The 24,021-nt window shown below is 45.7% G+C and overlaps 1 protein-coding gene across 3 annotated transcripts in view; it reads left to right on the forward strand.

Annotated features, from left to right (window-relative positions):
* Positions 1–12,626: 12,626 nt before the first annotated feature.
* Positions 12,627–24,021, forward strand: part of WSB2 (WD repeat and SOCS box containing 2) — a 42,059-nt gene continuing 30,664 nt past the window's right edge. For all 3 annotated transcript variants that reach the window (XM_040416029.1, XM_040416032.1, XM_040416030.1), the window contains exon 1: positions 12,627–13,063. In XM_040416029.1, coding sequence (XP_040271963.1) covers positions 12,979–13,063 — 85 coding nt within the window. In that variant the 5' untranslated portion in view covers positions 12,627–12,978. The remainder of the gene's footprint in view (positions 13,064–24,021) is intronic.

Genomic DNA, 24,021 nt, shown 5'->3' on the forward strand with positions numbered 1-24,021 from the left:
TAGGCTAAACAAACCATGAGTTAGCCAGGCAAAATCTATAGGGATGTGAATTGGTTAGGTCAATAGAGGTAACGCCAGTGGGTGCATAGATAGATGAATAAATAGTAGAGATGTGCAAATTTCTTGAATTTCGTTTGAGGTCCGATTCACCAAGTTTTTAAAAAAGTTCGATTTGGGTCCGAATACATTGTACTCAAATCAAATATGCTCCAATTGCCCTGAAATTTGGTATATAATACTCTCTGGTCTCCTATGACTTTATATTTTTCTGGAAAGACTCTAGGATTAAAGAGGGAAACTAATATGCTCTTTCTTATTACAGAGAGCATCTAGTGTGCATAGTATGTGTACCGAGTATTGGAGAGTGTAGAGCATGCATGAGGAGTATCGTAAGCCAACGCTTTCTTTCTTGGAAAAATACATGGATATAAAAATTGGCACCAGATAGGCTTAGGAAAGCTAATTTGAATATCTTTTCCAGAAAACCAAAGGGGTGTTGCCTGGCTTACAATAGTCCGCACACGTACTATGCATACTAGGCGCTCTCCGTAATGAGAAATAAACTAGTCTCTGTCTGTCTCTCTCATTTGCCCAAAACGAATCACAAAAAAATTGGGTTTGTTAGAATCCTAACTTGTTGGGAAATTCAGGACAAATTCCAAACCGGTAGAATTGATTCGCTCCTCTTTAATATAAATAGTACTTCTTTTGCAGTCCTCTCCAGTTTCCCTTTGAAGTGGTCCCTCAAGTTACAATGGTTAAAGGGTTCTGGGACAGCCGAGGTTAAAACTGTAACGTAAGTGGTTCTGAAGTTCCAAAATGTCATCCCAGAATAATAGAATATGAATAGAAAAGGCAAATGGGTATAAAAGAAATACAGATAAAACAAGTCCTTACACATAACGGGCAGGAAGAAGCTGTAAACCATTTTCTGTATAGAGGATGGGAGCTTCTTCAGGAGCCTGTGCAGTAATGTACCAGAAAAATAAAATAAAGCCATCCCCATCTAGTGCCTCAGAGCAGATAGAGAGCAGTACAGAATATGTAGTACCACACTATACTGTAGAGAGGCGCTACTAGACAGCCAATCATTGCATGCATCGTAGTAATGCAGGGGTTTTACCAGTGAAGATTAGCAGCACTATGATAGCCCAGGAAAGGCCTTATGTAGAAAATGCTATAACTTGAGGGCCATCTTTCTTTTTTTTTTCAACTCTACTATGTAATTATGTAACTAAGAAACAGAACGATGGCACATATGCATTTTACGTGCTTCATTTAATGCAAAGCTAAAGTTTGCTTTAAAATGGCGCACGGAGCGTGCATTACAATGCAGAGGTGAAATAATTCCAGTGTGCTAACATAGTATGTCCTGTTGGGAGAATTAGAGCACGTAGACATAATGTAAGGGGATGCCCTGCTCAGGACCCTACCTCGGTCAGCCATGAAGATTGCCCCTCGCTCTGAAGAACTTTGTGCGACCATATAGTAAAGAGTCAGCAATTCCTTTTGAATGGTGGCTCTGTAATACAATAAGGCTCCATTCACATGTCCGCAATTTAGTTCCGCATTTTGCGGAACGGAATTGCGGACCCATTCATTTCTATGGGGCAGCACATCGTGCTGCCCGGACACGGAATTGCGGACCCGCACTTCCATTACGCTAAAAAATAGAACATGTCCTATTCTTGTCCGCAATTGCGGACAAGAACAGGCATATTCTATTAGTGCCGGCAATGTGCGGTCGGCAAAATGCGGAACGCACATTGCCACTTTCTGTGTTTTGCGGATCCGCAGCTCCGTGGATTTGCAAAACACGTTGCGGATGTGTGAATGGAGCTTAAGGGTGCATTCCTTTGGATATATGTCTTTCTACAAGTAAAACACTTTTTTTTTTTATTTGCCAAAAATGCTTGAAAACCACTTTCCTTTGTTAGGCCTCCTGCACACGAATGTTTTTTTTCCCTGTTTACGGGCCGTTTTTTGCGCTCCGTATACGGAACCATTCATTTCAATGGTTCCGCAAAAAAAATTGAATGTACTCCGTAAGCATTCCGTTTCCGTATTTCCGTTCCGTTGAAAGATAGAACATGTCCTATTATTGCCCGCAAATCACGTTCCGTGGCTCCATTCAAGTCAATGGGTCCGCAAAAAAAATGGAACACATACGGAAATGCATCCGTATGTCTTCCGTATCCTTTCCGTTTTTTTGCGGAACCATCTATTGAAAGTGTTATGCCCAGCCCAATTTTTTCTATGTAATTACTGTATACTGTATATGCCGAACGGAAAAACGGAACAGAACCGGAAACGCAACGAAAACAAAAAACGGAACAACGGATCCGTGAAAAACGGACCGCAAAACACTGAAAAAGCCATACGGTCGTGTGCAGGAGGCATTATGGTGTGTATTTTTACACCTCTAAAAAATAAAGGAGAAGCGCGTCACTTTTTAAAGTATTTTACGCAAAAACGTTTCCCCATTAGTCAGTGGGAGGCCGTAAATTACTCTCTAAATATACTAGTGGGCAATTGGTTGCATATTTTGTGGGTTTTTGTAGTCAAAATTCCTGTGAAAAATAGAAAAAATAAGAATTCAAGAAACGTTACTAAACGCCTGGGTTTCAGAGGCTAATTACTCTTGAAATCAGCCTTGTATTTTTCAGTCAGTAGAAATAACTGTGTGAACATACCCTTAATGTTTTTGATGCCATGTGATTGAGAAACTCCACTTCCTGTGGCTGAATTTGTATTAAATAACATGACTCTCCTCTGGATACCAACAAACTTTTGTTTTTATTTTATTTTTTTGGTGCGCCAAAGATGTTTTCTATACCAGGTCAGACAAGGTGTACCTTGCAGGAAAAATTTTCTGAGAGGCAAAATGTAGAGAATTGTGACATTTTATTTGTTTTGTGACCAACCAGCATGGTTGAAAATATAGCACTTGCACTAAATTGAAATAAACCAGTGCACTGATAACCATTTTGGCACTTTTTCTAGTAAATGTTGGCATCATTTCTGGTTATGGTAAAATGGTACCATAATAACTAAGGACATTGATGGCAATAAATTTGCACATGTATCGGAAGTATGTACTACATTTCACCTGTGGTGGCAACTTTCCCCAGCAATATGTTTTTTTTGTGTTTTTTAGGCAAAAAATACCAGCTCCAGATGTTGCATGAAAGTCTATGTAGGGGTGTTCTTTGACTCTTGAGGTGCATTTTATGGGCAAGTGGTATTTTTTTAAATGACAGCATGTTCTGGGTGTGGTGTTTTCCGGCCGTCATAGCGCCGACATGCTGCTGCACTGCACGCCACTATGTGCGGGGATTTAATGCCACATACTCTCTTTACTTACCTACTAACCTTTTAACCTGCTCCTGATGAAGTGCGGTCCTACGACCGCATGAAACCTCGTTGAGCGGGTAGCTTTGAGGATTTGGGCAATGAGGACAGGTGTTAAGACTTAAGCCTGTGTATCTTAGCGACCATATTAAACGAGGTCCAGATACAAAGCCCATTGTTCCTTAGGGAAGTCTCCCTGAGGGCTTGTTCACACGATCGTGACGTTTTTTGCGGTCCGCAAATTGCGGATCCGCAAAAAACTGATGCCGCCCGTGTGCCTGCCGCAATTTGCGGAATGGAACAGGAGGCCCATTATAGAAATGCCTATTCTTGTCCGCAAAACGGACAAGAATAGGACAGGACTCATAATTTTTGCGGGGCCACGGAATAGAGCAACGGATGCGGACAGCACACAGAGTGCTGTCCGCATCTTTTGCGGACCCGTTGAAATGAATGGTTCCGCATACGGTCCGTATACGGAATGCAGAAAACGCCCCGTATATGGAACGCAGAATACGTTCGTGTGAATGAGCCTGAGGTATTAATCCAAGCATAATCAATTGCCTGTTTTATATATCAGCAGCCACTGAGGTTTGTGGTTAAAGTGACACTGTTGCCAGTACGTCTTGATACAGTGTCACAAAGGTTTTAGAGGGCCTTATGGAGAGAAGCAATTACTCTAGGCTCGATTAATCATTTTTAGATGGAAAGTGTAAATAGACATTCATAGTGTCTCCACCTCTCCCCCTCTCCATGGGGATACACCCTAGCCTGACTAACCTGAGACACTACTGACTGGTTGACTCCTATTTTTAAATAAAAGAACACAATAAAGACTTATTATTTTATTTTAAACGTTCCATTTAGGCAAGATATTTAGCGAGCCGTTTTCCCCCTCCTTTCCTGGCGTATTATGTTCTGTACGCATCCATTGCTTTTTGTCCTGCTGTTTGTGCATCTTTTTTTTTTTCTTCGTAACAACAGTCTAGTTTCCGTTATGCAGGACGGAAAACAAAGTCCTGTCCTGCAAAACAGAAGCCAGACGGATCCATTATGCTGCCCATAGACTTCCATTATGACGGAATGCCTCTTACAGGCTTCAGTTTTGCCTAACGTCATAGGATTCCGTTATATTCCGTGCTAACAGAATCCATAACTGAATTCATCCACCGCCCGAACCTGAAAACGTCGGGTTCGCTCATCCCTAATGCCAGATGTCCAATAGATGCTACATGCTCAGTTTTTCTGTCCGGCGCTAACTCTGTGCAGTTGACATATCATTTGTGTCCAGCCCCCACCATAAAACAACTGGTGTATATGAAGCTGGCCTTAAACCTGCAAAAGTGCACAACATGCCAATAAAAACTGGACCTGTTGTATGAGACCATCCCTTGAACAGTGGTAGGTATTGTTGCGGTTGTTGTGTTACTAGGTAGTCCTACTACTCACTACAGTGACCGCTAATGACAATGAAAAGCAGTGCATTGATTAGTTAGTATATGATTTGCAAGCAGGGTTTAAATGCAACAACAAAAAAAAAAAATTTTGCCTACATTTGAAGGGGTGTTACTAATCCCCCTATCTAGATTTGGACTGTAGTATTCAGGGGAAATTAACGTGTTGGCACTTTGCGATAAATAAGTGGGTTTTGGGTTGCAGTTTGGGCACTCTGTCTCTAAAAGATTCGCCATCACTGCCCTATCCTGTGGATATCTTGGCACAACCCCTTCCCTTTCCCATTTAGTACATTCTGTAATACGTACATTACATGATCCTTATAGTTATTTTGTGAGTAGAACGATAGGTAATTTTTCATTATGAATGAAAGTTCTTGACTGGGGCCTAAAGAGTTAATCACGATGCAACTGTCGTTCTGCTTGCATACAACTGTAATCAGGGTTTGCCATGCGACGTACAATTTCCAGCAAGCAGTGGGCAAAGGAGAGGGAAATTTGTGCATTTATTCATCGCTGTCTGTATGTACAGAGTGGCGTTTTTATTGTCAGCATTGCTTTTTTTGTAATTTCTTGTGGCTGTGTTTTTTATTTGATAAGTTGTCATTGACTATAATAAAATTCTTTTAAATAATGCAGTAGATTGGTTTGTTGATAATCAATGCAAGCAATTTACTTCTCACAATTTAGAAAGCTTTTGATCTGTAATGCATTGCACAGAGTTTAAGTTCTCATCTAGCATAGAAGGCGTGATAATATCTGATAATAGAAATAGTCCGTGAGCGGGCCATATGTCCCAGAGCGGCATTGATCGTGCGCACGGGAGCACACAGCATCATAGATTACAATGATGCTGTGGACGTCGGGCCGCCCGCGGGGCTATTGTCCCGCACTCATGTGATCTTATGAGTGCGGGCCAATAGTCCTGCGGGCAGGGCCGGCGCCACCAGTAAGGCGACTTAGGCAGTCGCCTAGGGCGCCATTTAGCAGGGGGCGCCCGTTGTGGTGTAAAAAAAAGTTGGTTATATAAGAATCTCCGGCCGCCGGCTCATTGCTGTGCAGCCTGCCTGCGCCTGCTGTGTCTGCTCTGTGCTTTTGTTAATGTAGCGTGGCCGAGCTCTGTTCGGTCCGCGGTACTGGAGCTTTTGTTTCCTGTACCCGGCCGGACTGACAGGAAGTGCTCACTTAGTGTGCACTTCCTTTCAGTCCGGCCTGGTACAGAAAACAAATGCTCCTGTACCACGGACCGGACAGAGCTCGGCCACGCTACACTAGAGGTGGGTGGGGAGAAAGAGAGAGTGACAAGGGAGGGAGGGATGGGGGAGAAAGAGAGAGTGACAAGGGAGGGAGGGATGGGGGAGAAAGAGAGAGTGACAAGGGAGGGAGAGGTGGAATAATGAGAGTGACAAGGGAGGGGGGGTGGAATAATGAGAGTGACAAGGGAGGGGGGGGTAGAATAATGAGAGTGAAATGTATGGGTCCGCAATTCCGTTCCGCAAAAAGAGACCGCTACAAGAAGCTGGATTAACCCTAAGGGAAACCTAGCAGTTCTTTTTATTTAAAAGCTGAGAAAGGGGTGGAACATGATATGGGCAGATCATCTGATAAGGGGGGGGGGGGGGCGGCAATTTTTATCTTGCCTAGGGCGGCAAAAATCCTTGCACCGGCCCTGCCTGCGGGCGGCCCAACGTGCACAGCATCATTGTAATCCTATGATACTGTGCGCTCAGTTGAGCATGATCAATGCCGCTCCAGGACATATAGCCCGCTCAAGGACCGTATATCTTGGAGGGCATACGGTCGTGGAAAGAGGCCTTAAGGCCACCTTCACACTGGTGTAGGTGAACGTACATAAGATTCGTGCGGATTTATGATTGTTTCTGCAGCATATCCGCACCAAAATCTGCTATTTCTACTTGCGGTTTTTGGTGCAGATTTCACCCTTCCATTGAAAAAGGTGAAATCCTCAACGAAAACCGTAAACATAATTGACGTGCTGCGGAAACAATCTGCAAAGTGTACGTGAAATTTGTGTGAAACTTTGATGGTACATGAGAATCCGTGCGGGAAAACCATGTGTATTTTGCAACGTGTGGCTTAAAGGTGTTATCCAGGAATTACTATTGATGACCTATCATCTGGATAGGTCATCAATATCAGATTGGCGGGGGTCTGATCAGCTGTTTTGAGAATGGCACTTCGTGAGCACTACAGCCTCTTCCTAGACCAGTGACGTCACAGTACATCAGCCCCATTGAAGTGAATGGAGCTGAGCTGCAATAACCAAGCAGATACTATAGAGTATAATGTATGTTGCTGTGCAGAGCTCCGGTGAGCGCAGCGGCTCCCTGAACAGCTGATTTGCGGGGGTGCCAGTGTGATAATGATCACCTATCCTCCTAGGTCATCATTCTCTATTCCTGGAAGTTTTTCATGCAGTTTTTCTTTTCTTTAGCCAAAGCGAGGAGTAGATACAAAAAGAATGGGAATTATAATGGAAAGACTAAGGCCTCCTTCACATTTCCGTTTTTCACTGACGCGTGCTGTCTGCATTTTCCACAACGCACGTACCCATTGATTTTAATGTCTGTTCACATATCAGTAGGTTTTTACCGAGGGTCAGTGAAAACATCACGTAGACATGCACTGCTTTGGTCCGTGATGTGAACCAAACGCCCATTGAAGTCTATGGATCCATGAAAAATGACAACACAGATAGATGGCATCCGTGATTGATCCATTTTTCACTCACCACTGAGAGGAGATGTTCTGGAAATTAAAGGGGTTATCCAATATCATAAACTCCCCCCCCCCCCCCATTTGTCGGGCCCCTCACAGGGAATATACTTACCCCGCTCCCCGCACCGCCGCTTCTCCCTGTGCACTGATGAAAACATCCGTTGTCAGGGTGGAGCAGCCAGTGGCAGGGGGGCACAGGGACGTGTCCCCCTAGCGTCACCCGGGATGCTAGGGAGGCCCGTCCTCGCCTGCCCCTCTCCCCCGACACCAGATGTTTTCATCGGCGGTAAAAGCAGCAGCGGCGGTGCGGGGACCAGGAGCGGGGTAAGTAAATTCCCTGTGAGGGGCCCGGCATATTGGAGGGTAGTTTATGATATTGGCTAACCCCTTTTAATTTTCAGCTGAGCAGTGTCCATGGTATATGGATTACGCACGGAGGGCAAAAAACACACACAAACTATCCGCAAGATATGGCAAAAGATAGGACATGTCTTTGGCTGTGAGGAGGCACAGACCCGAAAACCCATGGCCGCGCTTTGCAGTGTTTCTGTGGACTTTTGATCCGTACATCCACTCCGCAAAATATACATGTCCTATCTTTGGCCGTATCCAGGGCCGGCCTTTGGGGTGTGCGGGCTGTGCGGCCGCACAGGGCGCCATAGTAACAGGGGCGCTGGGCGGCCGACAGCTCGCAATGTAATATGCGGCAGGCGAGGCTGAACTTGTGTTCTCCCTCGGGGCGCCCCCTCCATCTAGCCCTCCCCTGTCTGACCTGATTCGTTCCTCCTCCCCTGTGCCTGACCTGCCTGCTGCCCCCGCCGCTGCCAATAAGAAGAGACAGGAGGAGGAGGGGAGGGGCTGTGGCCACTGCGCCACCAATGAAGATAACTGACCTGAAATACAAATACAGGAGGCGGGTGCCGGAATCAAATAGCCGACACCCGACCTCTGTGACAGGGAGCTGCGATCAGCTGCAGTTGAGTTAACCCTTCAGGTGCGGTACCTGAGGGGTTAACTGCCGCTGATCGCAGCTCCCTGTCACAGAGGTTGGGTGTCGGCTATTTGATTCCGGCACCCGCCTCCTGTATTTGTATAAGAAACGTTGGTGGCACAGTGCGCCCCCCCCCCCCCAACACCCCAGTATAAGAAACGGTGGCACAGTGCGGCCCCCCCCCCCCCCCCCAACACCCCAGTATAAGAAACGGTGGCACAGTGCGGCCCCCCCCCCCCCCCCCAACACCCCAGTATAAGAAACATTGGTGGCACAGTGGGAAGTGCCAGTGAGGGTTAAAAAATAATAAAAAAAAATTAACTCACCTCCTCCAGTTGATCGCATAGCTGCCGGTCTCCTGTTTTCTTCAGGACCTGTGGTGACGTCACTGAGCTCATCACATGACCCATTACCATGGTGATGGATCATGTGATGAGCACAGTGATGTCACCACAGGTCATGAAGAAAGAACAGAAGACGATCAATTGGAGGAGGTGAGTTAATTATTTTTTAACCCTCATTGGCACTGCCCACTGCGCCACCAATGTTTATTATATTGGGGGGGGGGCGCACTGCGCCACCAATGTTTATTATACTGGGGTGTTGGGGGGGGCGCACTGCGCCACCAATGTTTATTATACTGGGGTGTTGGGGGGGGCGCACTGCACCACCAATGTTTATTATACTGGGGTGTTGGGGGGGGCGCACTGCACCACCAATGTTTATTATGCTGGGGTGTTGGGGGGGGCGCACTGCACCACCAATGTTTATTATATTGGGGGGGCGCACTGCGCCAATGTTTATTATATTGGGGGGGCGCACTGCGCACAACGATGGGTTAGGGAAATTTCACAGCAGAGTGCGCATGCGCTGGGAGCCTCGCCGGCGGTTAGGGTAGGGAAAAATTATGGGCCAGTGCACAGGTGCGGTGATCGGATGGATGTTCTCAGCTGGACACCGGCCGATACTGCGCATGCGCTGGGAGCCTCACCAGCGGTTAGGGTAGGGAAAAAGCACTGGCCCGTACGTAATTTTTCCCTTCCCTAACCGCTGGTGAGGCTCCTGGCGCATGCGCACTCTGCTGTGAAACTTCCCTAACCTGTCGTTGTGCGCCTGCGCGGCGCTGCACACCTCCTCACGTCATGTCCGGTGCGACTGGAAGTGACGAGGGTAGGGAAATCTCACGAAGTAGGGAAGTATAACATTACACCGGCCTTTGGGGTGTGTGGGCTGGTAACTACTTGGTTGGATAGTCAGCCAGCCTATGCCATGATGCCAGCAACAAGCAGTGTTTTTTTTTTTTTTTTTTGGGGGGGGGGGGGGGCGCCACAAGGTTAGCTCGCACAGGGCGCCTGAACACCTAAGGCCGGCCCTGGCCGTATCTTCCGGATCGCAGACCCATTTCAGTCAATACATCCGCAGCATGGAGTGCACACGGCCAGAGGCCATGCATTGTGGACCGCTATTTGCAGTCCGCAGACGGGCTCCGTCCCTTACGTTCATGAGCATGAGCCCTAAGAGACACGGGAGAGGGGCCTGGAAAACAGTGAAGCACTGCAGATAATTTCCAGCACAGCACTGATCCATCTCCGTACAGTATTAGAATGTATGGGCTCCGATGAGTCGAAGTTAGTTATTCGCAAAGTCGCGTGTGACTTTGTTGAATAACTTAGGTAATTTATTTTTAAAGTAGAAAACCACTTTAAAAATTTTAACTGAACTCCGCTTTGGTTCCGACTATTACCTCAGAACCGAAGCCGAGTTCAGTTAAAATTTTTAAAGTGATTTTCCACTTTAAAAATCAATTACCGAAGTTATTCAACGCGCGACTTCGCAAATAACTTCGGCTCATCGGAGCCCATACATTTTAATACCACTCCGTGGCGTTTTGACATTTTCTCTATAGGGGAAAAAACAGAACAAAAAAATGTGGTTTACATAGTTAAAAAAAAAAATGCATAAAAAACCTGCATGCAGTATGGAAAAAACACATGAGCGGATTCTATGGTGCTTTTTAAGTGAACAAAAAAGCATCACAGGCCGGCAGCAATCTGGTCCACATAGGCACCCGTACAGGGGGTTTATGAAGCTCTGTTTTCTGGCTTAAAGGGTTTCTATCACCTCATTTTGACATAATTAGCTCTCAGACACTAGCGATCTGCTAGTGTCTGATCTACCTAACAATGCTATTCTCAGACCTGTGTGTGCAGCCGTTTGCCTAAAAAACTAACTTTTATTGATATGCTAATGAGCCTCTAGGTGCTATGGGGGCGTCATTAGCACCTAGAGGCTCGGTCTACTCACATTGTATGCCGCCCCACTCATCCATTAAGCCCGCCCATCTCCTCTTGAATGCCATCCTCCATCTGAGCCAGCGGACGAATTCTCGCGCCTGCGCCGTGCGAGTCTGTATTCGGCGCAGGCGCAGTGAATGTCTGACCGTTCCCTGCACAGACATCTCGGTCATCGGCGCAGGCGCAGTGGAGATCTCTGTGCAGGGAGCCGTCAGACATTCACTGCGCCTGCGCAGAATACAGACGCGCACGGCGCAGGCGCGAGAATTCGTCCGCTGGCTCAGAGGGAGGATGGCATTCAAAAGGAGATGGGCGGGCTGGAGGGACGCGCTGGGCGGCATTTTGTGTGAGTAGACCGAGCCTCTAGGTGCTGAAAAGACGCCCCCATAGCACCTAGAGGCTCATTAGCATATCAATAAAAGTTCGTTTTTTAGGCAAACGGCTGCACACAAAGGTATTCTAATAGCATTGTTTGGTAGAGCAGACACTAGCGGATCGCTAGTGTCTGAGAGCTAATTAGGTCAAAATGAGGTGATAGAAACCCTTTAAATAAAAAGTTAGGCCTCATGCACACGACCGTTCCGCAACCGAGCCGCATTTTTTGCAGCTCGGGTGTTGACTCATTCAAAAGATGCGGACAGCACTCTGTGTGTTGTCCGCATCCGTTGCTCTGTTCCGAGGCCCCGCAAAAATTATGAGTCATGTCCTATTCTTGTCCGTTTTCTGGACAAGAATAGGCATGTCTATAATGGGCCGTCCATTCCGTTCGGAAAAATGCGGAAGGCACACGGGCGGCCTCCGTGTTTTGCGGACCGCAAAATACGGCATGTTCGTGTGAACAAGCCCTTAGGTTGAGTTCACACGTCAGTCTTTGGTCAGTGATTTCCATCAGTGATTGTGAGCCAAAACCAGAAGTGAAGCCTCCACAGACATCAGGTATAAGGAAAAGATCTGCACCTGTTCTGTGATTGAGCCCAAACCAGGTGCGGCTCTATTCACAGTCAGTGATTTCAAGCCAAAAGCAGGTGCAGCTCTGAACACAGAGCAGGTGCAGAACTTCCGTTTTTTGAATTCCGTATATGGAACCATTCATTTCAATGGACCTGCAAAAAAAAGGAAGGTACTCCGTATGCCTTCCGTTTCTGTATTTCCATTCCGTTCAAACATAGAACATGTCCTAATATTGCCCTCAAATAACGATCCGTGGCTCCATTCAAGTCAATGGGTCTGCAGAAAAACTGAATGCATCCATATGTCTTCCATACCCGTTCTGTTTTTGCGGTACCATCTATTGAAAATGTTAGGCCCAGCCCAATTGTTTTATGTACTTACTATTTAAAAATTATTGTATGCTTCTGTTTGTGAGCCGCAATTTTTTTTTAATCAAAAACGGCAACCAAACGGACGGAAGCGGAAACACAAAAGAAACAAAAAACGGAACAACGGATCCGTGAAAAACAGACTGCAAACTACTGAAAAAGCCATACAGTCGTGTGCAGGAGGCCTTATACCTTATATCTGTGGAGTCCTCGCCACTAGTTTTGACTAACAATCACACTGACGTGTGAATTGGACAAGTGGGTATACTGCAGATTTAACACATTTCAAAAAGATGCAAAAAATAAATATATATATATTTAGTGGTAGTCTTCTGAGGGCACTGGGTTGGCAATGCACATCGGTAACAGGCACACAGCCTCACATAGTAATGGCAGGCACCCGGCCACATTCCATGTATCAGGTACAGAGCAGGACGCCAGCAGGTGGCGCTATTACAGCGGAACGCTCTCTATGGTAACAGAATGGCTGATCATATGACCGGAACTGTCTGGGACCTGCCTCTGTGTGGGGTCGGTTCTGGCTCCAGGAGTCCGATACTCTAGCGGGTACGACATCCCCCCCTCCATGAGCCCCTCAACCCCCGAGCTTGTCACGTGACATGAGCTAGTCCCGGCTGCTGCCTCCTCCTCTCACACCCACACACTGCACTATGAGACCCCCTGCCCGAGCCCCCGGGTGCCCCTCTGCTCCTGTCTACCTGTCCAGCATGGAGAAGCCCCAGCCCCCCAGTATCCAGTGAGCTGCCCCCCACTCATCCTGTGCCGGAGCCGCAGCTCCTCTCCACCTAAGAGGCGACATTCTGCTGGAGATGCGACATTCTTACTGCACAGTAACCTCCTGTGTTTCCCTGCAAATGGACATCAATACCCCGGTGCATTCAGATGTGAAGGAAGGTGAGTCCTGTGTCAGGCTCTGTTCACACCCCATGCAGGTGAATTCAGTCTATAGAAGTAGTGTCAGGGGAAAAAACTAAGCTTAGGTTGTTTTATTATTCATCATTTTCTTATTCACATAATTAGTATTTTTCACTTAAACGCTTCCCGTGCAGGTGATTTTTCAGTTTTAATTTTCACTCCCCCGCCTTCCCGGGGCCGTAACCTTTTTATTTTTCCATTCACATAGTCATACGAGGGCTTGTTTTTTTGCAGCACAAGTTCTACTTTTAATTGGACAATGTAGTGGGGAGCTGGAAAAAAAATTCTAAATGAGGTGGAATTGGAAAAAACTCCACAGTTTTATGGGTTTTGTTTTTATGGCGTTCCCTGTTCGGTAAAACTGCCCTGTTCCCTTCACTCTCGGGGTCAGTACGACTACAGTGATACCACATTTGTATAGTTTTGCTTGTGTTTTAATACTAAAGAAAAAATAAAAATGTTGGAAAAAATATTTGTCGCCGTATTGCGACCCCCATGTGTTTTTTATAGTTATGTCTACAGAGCTTTGTGGGGGCTCATTGTTTGCAAGATGATCTGTAGTTTTTATTGATACCATTTTGAAGTGTGTATGACTTTTTGATCACTTCTAAATCATTGTTTTGGGGGATGAAAAAAATAGCAAATTAGCCATTTTGCCTTTTTTTCAGTTACGTCCATTACCATAGGGGCTAAATATTTCTATAGTTTAACGGGCGTTTTCAGATCCGGCAATGACCATAATGTTTAATTTTTTTGGGGTTATTTCTATTCTGGGGAAAGGGGGGTGATTTTATTTTTATTAACTTTTTTTAAATATATTTTTAAAACTTTTTTATTTTTATTTTCTTTACCATTTTTGCTTCTGCGATAGCTTGCATTCAATTTTGGTAAAGCAATTCAGTGTAATATTTTTATGTGCTTATGGAGCCGCGCCACCTGCAACAACTCCTCGGTTTGACCAGGTGTTTGATTTTCAACCAATGGCTCCCCCAACTGCCGCACGGGGAAGCAGGTCCAGCCCAAGGAGCGAGCACTCCTGGGTTTTTCACCTCTCAAATGCCATGGCCACATCTGACCACAGCATCTGAGGGGTTACATGTCTGCGATTGGCGTTATTGCCAATTGCAGACATTAGCACCTGGTGTCTGCTGTGTGAAACCTCTTTGAAGTCCCTACCCTCGACGTGTATAGTCGTGCGGCGGTAGTAAAAAGGTTAGTGCACTACGAGGAGGACTTTCCCCAATGATATAATGGTAAAACCAGCTGAAAGCAGGAAAACAGAATGACTGGCACACAAATGGGCATGAGGGTTAATTGACTTTCAGCCACTGGTCTCACACTGCCAACACACACAGGGTGATGCCCTGCATCATATTCAATTGAGCTCAGCTTGGCCTGAACATGTTCGGGCACAAGACTCGATTCAAAGTGGACAGACGGACACTGTTTACTGGTTTTAATAAGTAACTGGTATTTTTAAAGGGCAGAGATCCAGGCGCAACCCGGCAAACATGCAGAGAATCGGCCGGACAAATACTGCTGCGCTGTGTCCTCGGCCAGTTTCCATTATAGTTAATGGGGTGGCGGACATTCAGGCCGCTTCCGGCAATGCCGTATCCACAGCTTTGGCAGGCTGTTCCCTGCCAGAGCTCTCAATCGCCTAAGAGGTGCAGAGGCAGGACTCGGGCGCTGCGTGCCTGAATCCCGCCACTGGCTCCACCTCTTGTATGTTGCCCCTCATCAGTGCAGAGAAGAGAGAACTGGCTTAATTGGGTGAGAGGCCTAAAGCCGAATGCACACGGCTGAGAGCAGGAGCGCACTGCGTCATTGGTTGCGATGACGCCGTGCGCTTCATGCCACCGCTGCACGGCTTTAGTCAAAATTTGGGGAGTACAGTTTTGGGGAGCGATTAAGACCATTGTTTTACTTACAGCTGGGTACATGCATAGATCTACAGGGTGTCCATATTGACAGTCAGGACTGGATCGCTATTTGTGACTCTAAAATCCGTTCTTTTCCAGTAGTGATCTCCAACCTGTGGATGTCCAGTATTTGTGAAACTACAGCTCCTAGCATACTGGCAGTTGTAGTTTTCCAAAAGCTGGAGAGACACTGACTTAGCAGATTGTGCTTATGGTTAAAGGCTGCAGTCGTGAAACTGGTGGTCGTCTGAGGATGCTTCACACACAGTGGAAAATAAGCAGATGTGGATTTTTGTAAGGATTTTGTTGCCGATTTTTGTGAGCATTACCTCCCCCATTGAAATGAGTGGAGACATTGGGGGTCATTTATTAAGGGACTTGCGACTGTTTTAATTGTAAAAATAGGCTTGGGTCCCTTTTTTTACTGGCCGCTAAGCTAGGAGAACTGCATGTCGGCTCTTAGCGGAGCAGGAAGAAGCAGGAGCCACTCAGCTAATCCTGGCATAGTACGTGGGTATAGGGTACCTGTGCTGTGCCAGGAGTTAGTAATCCTCGGGGGGCACAGGCCCGTACTCCCTGCCTATGCGGCCCCATTCATAAACTTTGAAGTCCGTACACCGCTGAGAACTCTATATTAAGCGCACAGTGAATGATGTGCTTTAGGGAAGTAAAAGTATACAGCTGGGGCGGTATTTTGTGCTGCGTTTCTTTAAATGGACCGCGCTGCTCCAGAACAAAGCAGAAACATCCTCCCTTCCAGATCACACAGAACTCCCTTGAATATGGGAAAGCGATCAGATCACTTGGATTCACCTTTCCTTTGGGAACCTTTTGTGAGAAATCAAGGTTGCCACAGATGGTGAAGTACAATCACACAAGTTTAGACTGCAAGGTTTTATTGTACTTACAAGATCAAATAAGGTAACGGGCAGTATGTATAAATCATTCACCCGACCCGGGTTTCGCTTTGGAAAGCTTCGTCACGGGTCTAGGAGGGAAGACATTTCATGAACTGACTTGTTGCCATGGTGGCATCCTATTATAGTACCACCACACTTGATTTCAGGGAGCGCTTTAGAGCCATCCATTCTTTTACAAATCTTTAAAGGGGTTCTGCACTCATTTAACTTATGATCTATCCTCTGGATAGATCATCAGCTTCTGATCGGCGGGGGTCCGACACCCGGGACCCCCGCCACCCCCGCCAATCAGATGGGGACGGAGCGGCGGCACGGCGAAATAGCGGAAGGACGGATCCGACATGGTGAACAGCCTGTCGGATCCGTCTTGCCGCAAGTGTGAAAGTACCCTTAGGCCTCTTGCACACGAACACATGGCCTCCGAGAAATACGGTCCGTGAGTGGGCCATATGTCCCGGAGCGGCATACATCGTGCGCACAGGAGCGCACCGCATCATAGATTACAATGATGGTGTGCACGTCGGGCCGCCCACGGGACTCTAAGGGTAATCTATGATGTTGTGTACTCCCGTGCGCACGATCAATCCCGCTGCGGGACATATGGCCCACTCACGGACCGTATATCTCGGAAGGCATACATTCGTGTGCAAGAGGCCTTAGCCTAACCCTAAAGTAGACAGAGTTATGGAAACAGCGAAGCTTGCTGTGCTATGGTGTTTCCTTTACTGAGATGGGAAAACCCCTTTATAAGGGTTCTTCACTTTGGAGAATCCCTACTTGTTAGAGGGGTCCATTGACAATAGGCTGATCACAGAGCGTCCCACTGGGGCCCCCAATAATCAACTGTTATCTGTGAGGAAACCTGGCAGTAAAGTGTTCGTTTTCCCTGCAGCACCACCATGGGGGGAATGTGTCCAATGCAAGCAATGGGTTTTACAGTATGTGTAATGTAAGACAGGGTAGGTTTTCCAGAGTTAAAAATGCTCTTTGTAACAGCTCCCCTTTCTGGTCAAGAGTTGAGGATCCCACAACTGGCATACCCCTCTCTTAGGGGCAGGGCCTAATAGGCATTCTATCTTTTTTTCTTACTGCATATGTAACACAGTAAGCGACACAGAGACAAATGATTTTTAAAAATAAACTTTTTGTTGTGCAAAAGTAGAAAAACTTTTTTTTTTTTTTACTTTTTGTATTGTTGTAATCTATTTGACTTACAAAATGTATCATTTATAGCGCATGGTAAAGGTCACAGAAACAAAACCCAAAAACTATGGAGAAAATGCAGTTTTTTTTTTTCACTGCATCTCCCCAATAATTATAGAAGGTTATACAATACATAAGATGCACCCCAAAATGGTGGCATTAAACAATACAAGTCTTCCCACAATAGAAACAACTGTGTTGAGGGAAAAATAAAGTTATAGTTTTCGAAATGCAGAGAAGAAAAAAATCACCACGTCCTGAAGTCCAAATTGGGCTGCACCCTAGGGTATATGCACTCAGCAGTGTAGTCTATTTCCACACCAGAATCCACATGCGTTAGGGCTCCTTCAGATGGCCGCCATATGTTGCTTTCCACATCTGCGGAGGGCCCCAAAAGATGTGAACAGCACTCCGTGTGCTGTCTGCATCTTTTCTTCTGTTCTATGGCCCTGCAAAACAAACAAAAAACATGTCCTATACTTGTCAGTGAAAAATCAGGACATGGCCCCAAAAATGCGGAATGCTGAAGTGTCCGCAAAAAAACGGATCCACCGTCTGAATGAGCCGTTACTTGGAGATTTTGACAAGGATTTGCCCGGATCTCTAAATCTGCACTGAAAATCTGCCCAAACAGTTGACAACAGTTGACATCCTTCCCGACATATGACATAATAGTACGTCATAGCAGCAAGTAACTTGCCGCATTTTGACGTACTATTAAGTCATGGTGATCAGGCGGGCACCGGAGCGGTGCGCCCCCGATCACTGCAGAGCCCGGCAGTCCCTGATGGCCAGGCCCCTGCTGTATACGCCGGCATCGCTGTAAAAGCAGAAGCCGGCGAATTAACCCCTTCTATGCCGCGGTCAGCGCTGACCGCGGCATAGAGGGTGCATGTGGCGGGTGAGGGAGCCCATCGGGTCCCCATGCTGCTGTGGCGGGGACCGGATGGGTAACAAGGCAGCCCGTTGCCATGCACAGGCTGCCCAATGCCTTGCATGGCATCGGGACCTGCATTGTACGGGGGCCGAGGCGATCCAGCCCCAGGCTGTGTCTCCTAGGCAACCTGTTAGTGTATTACTCAGTGTAATATATCAAACCATTTGCCAATTGGGCTACTAACCACTCTTGTCCCAGACGCTAAAACTTAGCTTTTACTTCTTTATTAAAAATAAGTGGTGAAGGTGAACATTTGTGAGCTAACTGAAAGATTAAAACTAGCTATACCCCACGAGTGCTATTTGGGACTAGTATAAAGTGCAGGAGCGCAGGCGGGGGTGTACTGACCCTTTCCTAGATCCCCTGCTATATTAGCTGAGGTATTGTACTGTGCCCTATTGCTAATGAACCCCAACAATTGAGGGGTGAACTTGCGGAACAGCCATAGTCCGCACTGAATGATTGACACTTAGAGCACAGAGTTCAGTCTAGCACTGGTGAAGTACAGCAGATAAAACCTAATTTCTGCCCCCCAACATGTTTCACCAATTAATCTGGCGTCTGCCCACTACCCCTGATGAAGCCAGATTAGCTGTCGAAACAAAAAATCTATATTGGTCGATCCCTAGTTTCCACTATGTAGGCCCTACAAAGTGACTTCAGACCTGAACTGGTCCTTAAAAAGTGGGTTTTGGAAATTTTCTTATAAATTTGAAGAATTCCTTCTACAATTCTAAGCCTTCTAACGTCCTAAAAATATAAAATGACATTTACAAAATGATGCCAACATAAAGTACACATATGGGGAATGTTAAATAATAAATATTTTATGAGGTATCCCTTTCTGTTTTAAAAGCAGAGAAATTGAAATTTTTTAAAATTGCAAATTTTTCTAAATTTTTGATAAAGGTGAAATATATTGACTAAAATGTATGACTATCATGAAGTACAATGTGTCACGAGAAAACATGCATCTCAGAATGGCTTGGATACGTAAGTGTTCCAAAGTTATTACCACCTAAAGTGACATATGTCAGATTTGCAAAAACTGGCCTGGGCAGGAGGGCGAAAACTGGCCTGGGGTAGAAGGGGTTAAAATCCCCTGCACAGCTCGGTTATCTCATGGAAAATTTCAGTCCTGTGTACATGAGATTTTGAAAATCTCACATACGTGTACGTAGCTGGTACAGAACGTCACTGTGGATTTTCCACATGTAATCCACATCCTGTGCATATACACTTAAGGGGTTAAAAAGCCCAAACTAAATCAGTGCGTGTATTGACGATGTTATAATTTCTTCTATACCCCAGTGGTGGTGTGTGAGGGTTATAAAATATTGTTGTACTTATTTAGCTGGAGTGACCTTACAGGAGGTGACGGGCCGAGCAGGCTGTCTGTTGGCATGTTCCTGGATTTCTCTTTTCAGGGAGTTGGCAGTAGATCACTCCTTTCTTTCCTGTATGAGTGGGTGGTTGGAATGTACTGTTTAATGTGTAGGTGCGAGATCAGCTCTGATATTATATGCTTTAGAATTTCTTTCGTTGCACTTACTCACTCTCTGTAAATCCTTCGGATTCTCTAACCTCAGAAGAATGCAGGTTTGGCTCCTACCCTGGGTTGTATGATGTCTTGGTCACCATCAAAGCATTTTGCTTAGGGCTTGTTCACACGACAAATTGCGGTCCACAATACTTGGGCACCGACCGTGGCCCAGCCGCATGGGGATCGCGGACCCATTCACTTGAGCAAGTTCTATCTTTTTGCGGTGCGGAGGCACGGAACAGAACCCCAGGAAGCACTCAGTAGTGTTCCGTTCCATGCTTGCGTTCCTGAATCTCCGGATTTGCGGACCCATTGAAGTGAATGGGTCCGTATCCATGATGCGGAATGCACACAGAACGGTGCCCGTGTATTGCGGGCAGCAGACGTGTGAATGAGCCCTTATACATATACTTCTGGTTGACAGATGATGTACTTGCTCTATGTTCATGTCTACATTGGAGGCCCTGTTTGTCATAACTCTCATACAAGTTCAGGGGTATCAGTCACACCTTGTTGGTGTCCATTGTGTTACTATCTAGTACTCCATTGTGATTTTCGTTGCTCAAGATTCCCCCTTCAACTTGAGCTGGAATAAAGAGCCACTATGCAAACGTGGCTCCCTCACTGGTGGACCTGGCGTAATCTATAAGTTAAAGCATCAAAAACTAGTATGTCATAAAGACATATTAAAAGTTTTGATCGGTGGGGTACTGAGTGCTGAGACCCCCACTGATCTCAAGAATAAGGGGAGAGAAGCAAGGGCATATCACCCTCTCTCTCCTCACTGCACAAGGCTGGCTCCATAGAAGTCTATGGGCTCATCTTGATTCCATTCTCGGTGGCGAGGAGAGAGTGTGGGCTTCTCTTTCCTTGTTTTACAGATTAGTGAGGGTTGCCGGAACTGCCTGCCGGCAATCCGGACGCAAACGGATGGCATCCGGATCTGTCTGACAAATGCATTGAAATACCGGATCCGTCTCTCTGGTGTCATACGGAAAAACAGATCCGGTATAATTTTTTTTTGCATTTTGAAAAGGTCTGTGCATGGTCCGTCACACGATCCATCACCATGGTAAAAGATCATGTGATGGACCATGTGATGAGCGCAGTGACGTCATCAAAGGTCCTATTCCTCAAAGAAGAAGACAGAAGAGATGCCGGCTGCGCGAACAAGTGGATTAAGGTGAGTTAAATTATTTTTAATTTTTTTTTAACCCCTCCAGCCCTATTGTACTATGCATTCTGTATTCAGAATGCTATTATTTTCCCTTATAACCATGTTATAAGGGGAAATAATACAATCTACACAACCTTGAACCCACACCTGAACTTCTGTGAAGAAGTTTGGGTCTGGGTACCACATTCAGTTTTTTATCACGCGCGTGCAAAACGCATTGCACCCGTGCGATAAAAACTGAACAACGGAACGCAATCGCAGTCGAAACTGACTGCAATTGCGTACCTACTCGCGCGGGTTTGCCGCAACGCATCCGGACCTTATCCGGACACGCTCGTGTGAAAGAGGCCTGGATATTGGGCCACCTCTAGCCTGGATACAAGATGAGATACGGTTGGGCATGGAGGCATACAGGTTCTGCGGCACATTTGCCCACAGATGTTGCAGCTGGGCCTGTAGATCCTGCTTACTCCTAGGTTGCTGAAGCTGGCGCCCCAGCTGGTCTTATAAATGCTCGATTGGCGATAAATCTGGCAACCAGGCAGGCCAAGGAAGTGATGCAATCTGGTGGAGAAATTCCTGGGAAACCCATACTGTGTGTGGGCGAGTATTATCTTGCTGAAAAATATCCATTGGGGTGTGTAATGAAGGTGCCACCTGTACCTGGATGGCGGACAACGAAACTGTGGGAGCTACTCATGCTTGTTGGCAGATCAAATAATCCTCTCTACTGGTGGTCTGTCTGAGCCATTCAGAGCCTGTTTCTCGTGTGTGTGCCCTCACCTGCCACTGCTCCAGCACCTCCTAATAGCTAGGTCAGAAGGGCCTTGATGGCGGACAATTTGTAGAACTGACCATCCCCCCTCAAAGTCTGTCAACTGAGCAGAATGTCTGAGTGCATCGTACATGCAGGTCTAGTAGTCGGTGATCTTTTACCAAGAGATAATATGTCAGCAGTGTCAGAAAAAGCTGAAGTGTAAAGACGGGGGTTGGGTAAAAGAAATGGAGGTAACAATTGAGAGAATGATTTTCCATGTAATTTTTACTGCTTTGTGACTGACTGAATGGACAGATGCCAACATTATAAATCAGCGGGGCAAATAAAAAATCATGATTATGGTACATGGATTCGCAAAAATGCTTCCATCATAATAATACAACCGTCTGCATCGGTTATGAACGGATCCGGTTGTATTATCTCTAAAATAGCCAAGACGGATCCGTCCCCCATTGACTTACAATGGTTTAGAGACGGATAGTTGTTTTTTTTGTGTTTGAGAAAACAGATCCGCCAGTATTGACTTACATTGTGTGTCATGACGGATCCGTCTTGCTCTGCACCACATCGCGGACAGAAAAACGCTGCTTGCTGTGTTATTCTGTCCGTGATGGGGACGCAACCAAACGGACGGCATGCATTCTGGTGCACTCCGTTTAATTCACCATTGACAATCTACTGACAGATGGCCTTTAACCCCTTAAGGACCGGGCTCATTTTCACCTTAAGGACCAGGCTCATTTTCACCTTAAGGACCAGGCCATTTTTTGCAAATCTGACCAGTGTCACTTTAAGTGCTCATAACTTTAAAACGCTTTGACTTATCCAGGCCATTCTGAGATTGTTTTTTCGTCACATATTGTACTTCATGACACTGGTAAAATGAAGTCAAAAAATTTTTTTTTTTTGCACAAAAAAATACCTAATTTACCAAAAATTTGAAAAAAATTAGCAAATTACAAAGTTTCAGTTTCTCTACTTCTGTAATACATAGTAATACCCCAAAAAATTGTGATGACTTTACATTCCCCATATGTCTACTTCATGTTTGAATTGTTTTGGGAATGATATTTTATTTTTTGGGGATGTTATAAGGCTTAGAAGTTTAGAAGCAAATCTTGAAATTTTTCAGAAATTTACAAAAACTCAATTTTTAGCGACCAGTTCAGGTCTGAAGTCACTTTGCGAGGCTTACATAATAGAAACCACCCAAAAATGACCCCGTCTAAGAAACTACACCCCTCAAGGTATTCAAAACTGATTTTGCATACATTGTTAACCCTTTAGGTGTTGCACAAGAGTTATTGGCAAATGGGGAGGAAATTTGAGAATTTCATATTTTTGTCAAATTTTTCATTTTAACCCATTTTTTCCACCAACAAACCAAGGGTTAACAGCCAAACAAGACTGTATCTTTATTGCCCTGACTCTGCCGTTTACAGAAACACCCAATATGTGGCCGTAAACTACTGTACGGCCACACAGCGGGGCGTAGAGTGAAAGGTGCACCATATGGTTTTTGGAAGGCTGATTTTTATGGACTGGTTTTTTGACACCATGTCCCATTTGAAGCCCCCTGATGCACCCCAAGAGGAGAAACTCCCTAAAAGTGACCCCATCTAAGAAACTACACCCCTCAAGGTATTCAAAACTGATTTTACATACGTCGTTAACCCTTTAGGTGTTGCACAAGAGTTATTGGCAAATGGGGATGAAATTTGAGAATTTCATTTTTTTGCCTAATTTTCAATTTTAACCCATTTTTTCCACTAACAAAGCAAGGGTTAACAGCCAAACAAGACTGTATCTTTATTGCCCTGACTCTGCTGTTTACAGAAACACCCAATATGTGGCCGTAAACTACTGTACGGGCACACAGCGGGGCGTAGAGTGAAAGGTGCGCGGTTTGGTTTTTGGAAGCCAGATTTTGCTGGACTGGTTTTTTGACACCATGTCCCATTTGAAGCCCCCCTGATGCACCCCTAGATTAGAAATTCCATAAAAGTGACCCCATCTAAGAAACTACACCCCTCAAGCTATTCAAAACTGATTTTACAAACTTTGTTAACCCTTTAGGTGTTGCACAAGATTTAATGGAAAATAGAGACACAATTTCAAAATTTCACATTTTTGGCAGATTTTCCATTTTATTATTTTTTTTCCAGTTACAAAGCAAGGGTTAACAGCCAAACAAAACTCAATATTTATGGCCCTTATTCTGTAGTTTACAGAAACACCCCATATGTGGTCGTAAACCGCTGTACGGGCACACGGCAGGGCGCAGAAGGAAAGGAATTCCATACGGTTTTTGGAAGGCAGGTTTTGCTGGACTGTTTTTTTTGACACCATGTCCCATTTGAAGCCCCCCTGATGCACCCCTAGAGTAAAAACTCCAAAAAAGTGACTCCATTTTAGAAACTACGGGATAGGGTGGCAGTTTTGTTGGTACTAGTTTAG

This window comes from Bufo bufo, chromosome 2, assembly GCF_905171765.1.
Source record: "Bufo bufo chromosome 2, aBufBuf1.1, whole genome shotgun sequence".
Taxonomy (NCBI): domain Eukaryota; kingdom Metazoa; phylum Chordata; class Amphibia; order Anura; family Bufonidae; genus Bufo; species Bufo bufo.